The sequence below is a fragment of the Trachemys scripta genome, chromosome 4 (assembly GCF_013100865.1).
Source record: "Trachemys scripta elegans isolate TJP31775 chromosome 4, CAS_Tse_1.0, whole genome shotgun sequence".
NCBI classification, from domain to species: domain Eukaryota; kingdom Metazoa; phylum Chordata; order Testudines; family Emydidae; genus Trachemys; species Trachemys scripta.
Genome location: NC_048301.1, coordinates 141,780,691 through 141,791,122, shown reverse-complemented (window position 1 = coordinate 141,791,122; position 10,432 = coordinate 141,780,691). Strand labels below are relative to the sequence as shown.

General features: G+C 53.6%; 1 protein-coding gene across 1 annotated transcript; it reads right to left on the bottom strand.

Moving 5' to 3' along the window:
- Nucleotides 1–525: 525 nt before the first annotated feature.
- LOC117876285 (RING finger protein 112-like) lies at nucleotides 526–4,056 on the bottom strand. Its single transcript, XM_034768297.1, has 7 exons — nucleotides 3,925–4,056; nucleotides 3,263–3,369; nucleotides 2,766–3,081; nucleotides 2,059–2,274; nucleotides 1,312–1,449; nucleotides 1,032–1,136; nucleotides 526–948 (listed from the first exon to the last, which is right to left on the bottom strand). Exons 2-7 carry the CDS (start codon nucleotides 3,283–3,285, stop codon nucleotides 790–792), a joined length of 957 nt encoding a protein of 318 aa, XP_034624188.1. The 5' UTR covers nucleotides 3,286–3,369; nucleotides 3,925–4,056; the 3' UTR covers nucleotides 526–789.
- Nucleotides 4,057–10,432: the final 6,376 nt, after the last annotated feature.

The window sequence follows — 10,432 nt, the reverse complement described above, 5'->3', positions numbered from 1 at the left end:
CTGATTCTCTCTGGGCCTCAGTTTCCCCAGCTGTAGAATGGGCGGGCTACCCCATTGGGGCTGTGTCATGAACATACAGCTAAGGGTAGCATAAAATCCCTCCTTTACCTCTAAAGGGTTAAGAAGCTCAAATAACCTGGTTGGCACCTGACCAAAAGGACCAATAAGGGGAGAAGATACTTTCAAATCTGTGGGGGAAGGTTTTTGTTTTGTCTCTCTCTGTGTGTTCTCTCCAGGTCAGCGAGGAATCAGGACAGGAAAAATACATCTCCTAAAGCCATACCTGAACTAAGCATCTAAGATTACAAATTGTAAGTAATAGGAAGGAAATGCGTTAGATTATCTTTTGTTTTAGCTTGTGAATTGCCCCTATGCTAAGAGGGAGGTTTATTTCTGGTTTTTTGTAACTTTAAAGTTTTGCCTAGAGGGGAAATCCTCTGTGTTTTGAATCTTATTACCCTGTAAAATTACTTTCTGTCCTGATTTTACAGAGGTGCTTCTTTTACTTTTTTCTTTATAACAAAGTTCTGTTTTTTCAAGTGTCCTAAAAACCCAAGGGTCTGGTCTGTGCTCACCTTGTTAACCTATTCGGTTGGTATATGATTCTCAAGCCTCTCCAGGAAGGGGGATGAAGGGGCTTGGGGGATATTCTGGGGAAACAGGAACTCCAAGTGGTCCTTTTCCTTAATCTTTGTGTAACTCACTTGGTGGTGGCAGCAATACCCATCCAAAGACAAGGAAGGATTTGTGCCTTGGGGAAGTTTTTAACCTAAGCTAGTAGAAATAAGCTTAGGGGGGTTTTTCATGCGGGTCCCCACAGCTGTACCCCAGAGTGGAGAGGGAACCCTGAGAGGCTGCCTGAGAACGGCGCCACATCCTGCCCTCTCCCTGCTTCACCTCCAGATATGCTAGATCAGTGTCCTTTATCTGGCTGGAAACATTCAGGATCTGCAAGTAATCAGAGAGGACAGGGTTAGATACAGAAACCAGCACGACCCTCCCCCCACAGCACAGCGCCCCCTAGTACCAACCTGGTAGGAGCCAAGCAGCATGGAGAGGGCGGAGAGTTTGACACTGGTCTCTGTGTCTCTGACAATGTCCATGGAGCCCTCGGTGTCGACCAGCAGCACGGCCACCTGGGGGGGAGCCACAGGCCGGGGTCACAAGCGAGTTCCCCGTTCTGTCCCCAGGATGCCCCAGCACTGGGTTCCCTGCCTCCCTTCCCAGGCCTCTGTCGGCTCTGCTCCCCCAAGTAGAGATCTGCTGGGGTCACTCATCTCCCCACCCCATTTTCCCGCCCTTCCCACTCACCTTCCCCCACTCAGTGGGGACCCAGAAGGGCTGACTCCACGCCCACACCCCCTTGGTGACACTGCAGGCGCCAACTCGCCACTCGAACCCCTCCAAGGGCTCCTCCTCCCGGCCCATCCAGGATCCGTCCTTCACTTCCTGGGGGGGAGGGAGAAACAGGGGGAGGGACAATTAATGCAGGGGGGCAGGGGGACTGTGGGTATTTTATTAGCAGGCAGGTAGTGTGGGGACCGGCGCGTTGGAAAGATCTGGCCCAGGGTGGGACTGGCAGACTCAGGCTGAGACAGACAGACAAGCTCGGTGAGGTCTAAACAAACACTCTTGACACAGACACACAGACGAGGGTCTAGACGGACACACAGCTCCCCACTCCCCTGACACAGCTGACCGGATGTGGCCAGGGGACAAAGGTCACAGATCTGTGCTGGTCTGAGCCCCACCAGCAGGGGGCAGCAGTTCATACCACTGGTCGGACAGCATGAGATGGGGAGGGGTGAGGTACCAGCCACCCTAGGGCTCCCATCCCCATGCACTGCCCTGTGGGAGGGGAGGGGGTCTAGTGGGTTAGGGCAGCGGGAGCCGGGAGCCAGGATTCCTGGGTTCTATCCGAGCTCTGGGAAGGGAGTGGGGTCTAGTGGGTTAGAGCAGGGGGAGCTGGGAGCCCGGACTCCTGGGTTCTCTCCCCGGCTCTGGGAGGGGATCAGGGCTGCACTCATTCACACACACTGCACTCCCATTCACACTCACCGGGCTCCGGAGCCGGCGCACCAGGTAGTTCAGCAGGAAGGATTTGCCCCGGCGCTGCTCCCCGATGATGGACACCAGGCAGACGGGGGCGTCCCCCACCCCACACTGCTCCAGGCAGAGGCTCAGGGCCTCCTCGTCCAGGGTCAGGCCCCCTTCTTTGTCCAGACGCACCAGCTGCACCGGGCGCCCTGATCCCAGCTGAGCCCCCGGCCCCTGCTGCAGGGACAGAGCAGGGTCAGAGCTGGGACCCCACCTCTGAGATGGTGAGTCCCCTGTGCCCCGGATCAGAGCCCAGTACCCCATTCCCATCCCCTGAACCAGCCAGTCCCGCCCTGGGCCAGAGCCAAGCCAGTGCCCCCTAGAGGGGAAAGGCCCCATGTCCCATCCTCTCCACCCCACACCCAACCTTCCAGCCAGCTAGTCCCCTCACCGGGGCCCCATGGCTGGAGTCACAGGCTGTTTGCTTGGGGGTTAATTTCTTATCAGGAGGTCTGAGCCCTGAGGTCCAGCTCCCCGCTTATCAGACCAGGGACCTGACCAGTTGCTAAAGGGACACAGGAATCCCGTTAGCCGGCCTTCCCTCTGACCCCAGGGCCCCAGCGTGGAGTTAGGAGACACTGTGCTGCAGGGAGTGGCCGTGCAGCTGTTCCCTGGCTGCCCCACCCAAGAGGTGGCTGCATCTCTGGACCAGCCATGGCTGCACCTACCTCAGGGCTCACTGTCCCTGTTGCTGTCAGCGTCTCTTCGCGTGGCAGGTCTCTGATTTTCTCCACCAGGCTTTTGACGCGTGTGTCTGGGATCATCCTGTCCCTGGAGCAGGGAGCCCGGCACTCGGGGCACTGGGACTCCCAGGCTGAGACCCCGCTCCAGTGAGCCGAGAGGCAGCCCCGGCAGAAGTTGTGGCCGCACTCGATGGAGACGGGGTCCTCCAAGATGTCCAGGCAGATGGAGCAGGTGACGTCCTCCTGGAGTCGCTTCACCATCCCCTCTGGAGTTGGCTTTGAGGAGGGGGGTGGGATTGGCCTGGAAGACACACAGCAGGGGGCCTGTGAGCCAGGACTCCTGGGTTCTATCCCAGCTCTAGGACGGGAGGGGAGGGGAGTCTAGGAGGTAGAGCACGAGGGGCTGGGAGCCAGGATTTGTGGACTCTAGCCCCAGCTCTGGAATAGGTTACACCTGAATTGGGTGGGACTGGAGCACTTACCCTTTATTATTTGCATTTCCCATAACGCAGCAGGTGACAGTCTGGGCTCCAGTTGCCCGAACTCCCCTCCTCCTGGGCTCGGGCTAAAGCCAAACTCTGCTGGAGAACTGAGACAACAGGACATGAATGGATTAACCCCCTCACACCCCCTGTGCTCAAACAGGAGGGCTGGCAGAGGGGGAAACTGTTTAGGGCTGGAAAGCTGTAATACTAGGGAGCCCGGACCCCTGGGTTCTCTCCCCAGCTCTGGGAGGGGAGGGGGTTAGAACAGGGAAGGAGGGGAGCTGAGAACTGGAACCCCTGGGCTCTGGGTGCAGTGGGGCTGTGTCATGAGGCACTGGCCAAAGAGGGTTTGCTCATTTCTTGGGGTGCTAGTGGGGATGGGGCGTGTCCCCAGCACTGGGGAACTCAGAGCTCAAGATGTGGAGCGGGGCTGCGCTGGTTGGGCTGGGGCCGGGACCAAACCACAGTCTGGGGAGTGGCTCCCAGAGGCTACTGGTGTCCCTGGTTTGAAACCAGCAATTCAAATCTCAGGTGGGTTGTCTGGGTGGGCCGAAGAGAGGGGAGGGGGCAGGGTACGATTGTGCCCGCTGGAAGGGGGATAGACTGGAAGGGATAATTCTGCCCCCAGGAATGGTAGTTCCCTGCCCCGCATCCATTACCTGTCCCACAGCTCGCGCTGTCAGTGTCCAAGTACAATTTTCTGCTGGAGAAATGAAAGTAAAACATAAGGTCGTTTCTATTTCCTCCTGCCCAGCAGTGGGCCTCTGACACCAAAGGAGATTGGCTACCAGGGCGTGGGAGGGGTGTAGCTGGAGGGGAGGATATTAATAGCCACTGGTAGATGGGGCTGGGAGGGGAGCCAGGACTCCTGGGTTCTCTCCCTAGCTCTGGGAGGGGAGTGGGGTCTAGTGGTTAGAGCGGGAACGGCGGGAGCCAGGACTCCTGGGTTCTCTCCCCAGCTCTGGGAGGGGAGTGGGGTTTAGTGGTTAAAACAGGGGGGCTGGGAGCCAGGACTCCTGGGTTCTATCCAGGCTCTGGGAGGGGAGTGAGGTCTACGGGTTAGAACAGGAGGGACGGGGGGCCAGGACTCCTGGGTTCTGTCCCCAGCTCTGGGAGGGAAGTGAGGTCTAGTGGTTTGGGGGGAGGGCCTAGCAGGGCTCAGTGTAGACATACAACTCTTTTATGCACATTTCCCTTCCCCCGTGTCCCAGGACAAACCCATTGAGGTGCCAGCGAGGGACGGCTGCAGGCCGTGGCTGTGTTCAGCCTGGGGAAGAGAAGGCTGAGCTGGGACGGGAGAACACGGGTCACTCTGGGGAGCGGTTGTGCTCCGTGTCCAGCGAAGGGGGGATCAGAAGGAAGCAGCTTGGCTTGCAGCAAGGGGCTGGGAATTAGGAAAAACTTTTCTAACTCTCAGGGTAGCTCCGCTCGGGACCAGGCTTCCAGGGAGGTTGATGGATCCCTGGTAGAGGCCTGCCTGCCCTCAAGGGCACCTCTTCCACGCTCCCATGCACCAGAGTTCTTGTAACCCCGACAAGGCTGGGCCCAGGATTCCTGCGGGGCTCGACCCCCACCCTTGTCATGGTCACTTAGGGCAGGGGCCAGAGTTCCTGGGAGGTTTCACCCCCGGTCACTTAGGAACAGAGCATGAACTTTTCTTAAGTGGCAGAGACATCCCAGGTTACGCAGCAAACCTCTTCCTTTGTACCCCGTTACACCTCACACTGCATGTGCTGGGCATTGCATCACCCCCTAGGGACTGGCTGGGTTACGTTGCAGTCCTTGCACAGTGTGCGCTGCCCACGCCGTTCCTATGGACGCTGATTGCTACAGACCTAGTTTATCTTTGCCGTTATTCTCAGTATCAGGGTGTTGCTGCTTATCTTAGCGAGCACAGATACCCTGACTCCAGCACGCTGCGTCGCAATCCCCTAGTTACAACTCACCCTCCCAGTCCCCTTCCCAGGCACGGCCATTAAGGCACGTTCCTTATGGCAAGCCAGGCCTACGCAAAGGGGTATGATCATCCCCTCCCGTCTACTCCCTCCTCTATAGGGGGCAGAATCGAACCCTCCAGTTGATTCCCCCTCTGGGGGCAGGATCGTCCCCTCCAGGTCATTCTCAATGGCTCTGCACCTCTCAGGGGGATGTGGCTGGTCGAGAGGGCACTATAGGCCAGAGTTGGGGGGCTGGGGGAGGCACTGCCAGTACAGCGGTGTCACGGATCCACAGTATCTGTGCTTTGGCCCCAGTTTTCGAACCATCTCTAGGAGGAACCCATCAGCATACCAGACCCCCTTGGGGGTCTCAATTTTCCTCCAGGTTGAGCCACACAGCTTCACCGCCTCCTTAGACTGGCAGTTCCCACCAGCAGCTGCACCTCCACGTCCCAGAAGAAGACACCAGACTCATACATTTGTTGTAACTCTAAAGTTCATTGCACTTTAGAGATTGCTGCACTGAACCTCACCCAAACCACTTCCTCACAGGACTCACCCTTCAAGCTGCAAAGAAACTGGTTTGGTGTAAATACTTTGTAGCTACATTTGCATGAACTGCGGCGATTATGGATTAAAAGGGTGATACGGGAGTTTGGAGCACCCTGGAGTAGGGGGCACCCCCTTCCCTGGCCAGAGTTGACCATGGAGAGATTGAGATAAACTCCCAGGAACCCCTGAGTTCTGTCCTCCCTGTGCAATGCAAGTCCTGGTCACATGGGGCCCAGAGGGAAAGTCAAGGGTGGGGCAGGGACTGGGGTGAAGTGAATCGGGGCACAGTTTGGATCCTTTTGTCGCTCAGTTCAGCTGGGATAATGTGTCCATAGAGAAAGCCTGCTACTATGGTGGGACAAATCCCCTGCTTACGTGTGCATGGAGTCCACATAGGTGGCGGAGGACAAGAATCTTCGATAGGAGGGACAAGCTGAGACCCTAAGAGTCAGAGAAACTGAGGAGTTCCTAGACCACCCTGTCTGGGAAACACCAGTAGCCCAGGTTTAAGGAAGAAAGGAGCTGGCCACCAAGGAACGGGAGAGAGAGAAAGTCAGAGAGGAGGCCTGGCAGCTCATAACCCCCACAGGCAAGAGGTCCCGGAGGCTTTCTACACAGTTGGAGATAGATGAGAATGGGCAGACGGTGGCTGCCAAAGAGAAGAGGACCGGGAAGAATTGCTCACTGCTAGAAGTTTCAAATCAATTCTAGGTCGTCTATGTGGAAGCTGGGGAAGATACCTCTCGAGATCCCGCTGGTCCAAGGGAACGGAGAGATGGACAAGAAGGCAGCTTGGCCCAAACTTTAAAGAAATCAAGCTCACCCGCAAACAGTTCTCCAACTGTCCAAGGCAAGGCCGGATTTACTTTTTGTGGGCCTGGCGCCAAACATATTTGTGGGCCTCGCTGGGGAATGAAGGGGCCAGGGGCAAGAGCACAGCGGGCAGGTGGATCTGTTTTAAATCGCGATTTAAATCACGTGTCAGGAAGACTCAATTTAATCATGGTTTTCTAGACTTTTATGTTCTTGTTGGTTGTTATAACCGTAATATGTATTCTTCACAACTCCGAGATAGAAGGAGGTGTCATTTTTAGAAGGTACACACTATACATTTTTAAACAGTGATTTATTTTGAAAATTTTTCAGATGAGTTTTACAGCGATATCAGAAAATGAATGATTGTTTGGTTATTTCATTTACCAAAGATAATTGAAGCAGATATTTATGAAGTCATTGCGGGGTGCAATATCTCCAGTTCAACAGGATAATCATTAATATTTGGAGGATTTTCTTGCCAGCCTGTATTAGGAGGAGAACATCAACAGACAGACATTTAAATTGTTTTATTTAACTAAAACAACAACGTTAAGTATTCTGGAATTTTTTCTTCAGCAGCAAACATAATATTTTAACAAAAAAAGCATATGTCCCTCGCTTCTCACATTAATCTCCAGACTTCTTCTCCTTGTCCAGATCTATTCCACCCCCAACAATCTTCTATTCATTGAACTTTTTGAAACTTTGCACTTTTAAAGAGAGGTAAGGGATTGACTCTGTGTACACACATTTGTAGAGGGACAATAGCGTTGAGGTCTGTTATTTCTCACCTCTATATATTATTTATTTATTTAAAACATTTTTGCTGTTAACAAGCATGTTACCTCTGGAGACACAAATGCACATTTTGAGACCTGCAAAACTAAGCATCTCTGCTGGTATCTTCTAGACTGAGCACTGCATCCCACTGGGTAGGTAGAAAGATTAACCTAAATAATCTCTACAGAAGCCTGTGGAACCCCATAAGATTGGGTCCCTAATCCATGAACTATAGGAACTCATTTACAAAACTTTTCTTAAACATGACATGAATATATTGTCTCCTACTATAGAATTACAATTTATAATCCCTATTCCATGATGAGATATAATGTATCTTAACTAAAACTATCTATTTTATTCTTTTTTAAAAAATGATTGATTGTTATCCCCCCTGACAGTGGGGCATGGGGGGGAGAAGGATTGGTCCCCAGCTGGAGTGAGGCAGGGGCCAGGGGCAAGATGAGCACAGTGGGGCATGGGGGGAAGATTAGTCCCTGATGACTGGAGCAAGGCAGGAACCGGGGGCAGAAGCACAGCGGGGCGGGAGCTAAGGTTGGTCCCTGGAGCAAGGGAGGGGCCGGGGGTAGGGGGTAAACAGGGTCCACTGAGCCATCCTTGGGTTACTTACTCCTGCTTGGGTGGGTTTTCCTGACAATATATATTTTAAGGGGGTGTGGGTGCTCTGAATAATAACGTGATTATCTCCCACTACCACCGCCCCTACTTCCAGTGCCCGTATTACTGCCAGACATTCCCTTTCACATGGGCCAAACTTTTGCTCCACTGGTGTTAAAAGGCGTGAATAGAATGCTATCGGGACTGTTTTCTGCAAGGGGTCCGCTTGTAACACCACCACAGCCAAGGCCTCAGGACTGGTGGTGCCCCTCACATATATGGACTCGCCAACCTGTACGGGTTGCAGTGTCGCTGCTCGCAACAAAGATTGCTTTAGCTCGCCGCAAGCTGCTTCCTGTTCCGGGCCTCGTTGGAACTGGGCCTCCTTCCTCAACAGGCTATAGAGGGGTTTGGTGATACGTGCATAGTCCCATATGTGGGCTCTTACAAAATTAAAAGCCCCTAATCTGGCCTGTAGGCCTCTCAAATCTTGGGGGGGCTGGTAAATTCTGAAATGCTGACAATTGTTGTTCACTAATAGACCTTCCTCTTTCTGATAGGGTAACCCCAGGTACTCCACCTGTGGTTGTATTAATTGTGCCTTTTCCAGGGACGCCTTCATGCCATCCTGTTGAATCACCTCCAGTACTCGTTCAGTCCTCCCTCGGGTATCCGCGTCGTCTATTCCCATTATCAGGATGTCGTCCATATCTGAGACCACCCACCCCTTATCCCCTGGAGGGAGATGCTCTAACATTTGAGTCCCTACCTTATGCGCAATAGCGGGGGCACTATGAAATCCCCGGCGTACACGGGTCAAGCAATACTGTACCCCATCCACGTGGAATGCGAATCGATCCTGCGATCCTTCCTCGAGCGGGATAGCACAGAAGCAGTTAGACAAGTCCAGTACAGAAAATCTTCTAGCTTCCCTTGTTATGTCTTGTAACACCTGGGTCATGTTCGCGACTATTGGCGCCCACTGGGGGGTCATCGCATTGACTCTCCGATAGTCGACAGTCAGTCTTCATGAGACACCATCAGCTTTCCTCACAGGCCACATCGGGGAGTTAAAGGGGGAAGTTGTTCTTTTCACTACTCCCCTCTGCTACAGCCCGGCGTGCCGCAGTGAGGATAGGATATTGTTTGGGGGGGGGACCGCTGGTCCTTCTATTTTCACTGGTTCCCCAGTCCATTTGACACAGTCCAGCTTGTGGGCCGCCCATGCCTGGGGAAAGTGCTTCCTCCACTCCTCCCTGCTAACCCCGGTCACTACCACCTCCCACAGCATACTACGCGTCAGCAATACAGTATCTCCCTGCCTTACTTCAGGGATCCAGTCTTTCCTTGGGGTCCTCCATAAACCTTTGTTAGCACAATCAACCATTATTCCTCCCTCCCACAAGCAATCTATGCCCAAAATTGGTTCTGTAGTTGTGGGGCTATAAATCCAGGGCCATCTTCAGGTAAGATTCCCCACCCAGGTGACCAGTCGTCCCAACACTTGTCCCTGCGCCAAGTGGGGAAGAGACATCAGCACTTGGCCTCACTCTCCCCCCTCACACCCCCAACTGAACACCTGGAAACACGTCTGGAGAACAAAGAGTGAACTGGGGCAGGGGGCCCAGGCTGGACGGGAGAATCCCAGCCTGTGTATTAAGGAACTATATTATCAGGGTGAGACACTGCTTGATCCAAATTCTCTCGAGTTTATAGAGCTCAGATTGCGATTTTACCTTTATTTCTTAGGAAACCAACTCTCTCCGTCCCCCTGAGCATCCCAGCAGCCCGTCTCTGCACCTGGCCCAGCACAGAGTTCTCTTGCTGCAACATAGAGTCACAGATCCCCGGGCCAGAAGGGACCTTGTGATCACCTAGCTTGAGCTCCCTGTATAAGCCGGGCCAGAGAACGGCCCAGAACTAATTCCTAGTTCAACTAGAGCAGATCTGTTAGAAAAACAGTGGTCAGTGATGGAGAATCCCCCGCGCCCCTTGGTAAGCCGTGCCAATGGGCAGTGACTCGCACTGTTAAACATTGACACCATATTTCCCGTCTGAATTTGTCTAGCTTCAACTTCCAGCCAACGGGTTGCGTCAGACCAAAGAGTTGGACGAGGCCTCTAAGATCTAATTTCTATTCCCCTTGTAGGTATGTTCGGATGGGCTCCAGGATCCCCTGAACCTCCTCGTCGTTAAGCTGAATAGACGGGGGCCAGATTTGGACACAGGATTGCAGACGAGGGCTTCCCAGTGGTCGCGTGATACACAGAACAGAACGCTGTGCAACGGCACTCAGAAATCCCGTCCAACCCATTCCCAGCAAGAAGGTTTCACTTCTTTATATGGAAGCTCCATTAGAGGAAATAGCTTTGCTTTCGGTGATACAGACTCTCTGTCGACTGGCTGGGTGTCCCGTGTGTTCCTCTTAGGAGAACGTTGTGCTGCCCTCTCTCAACAAATGCCT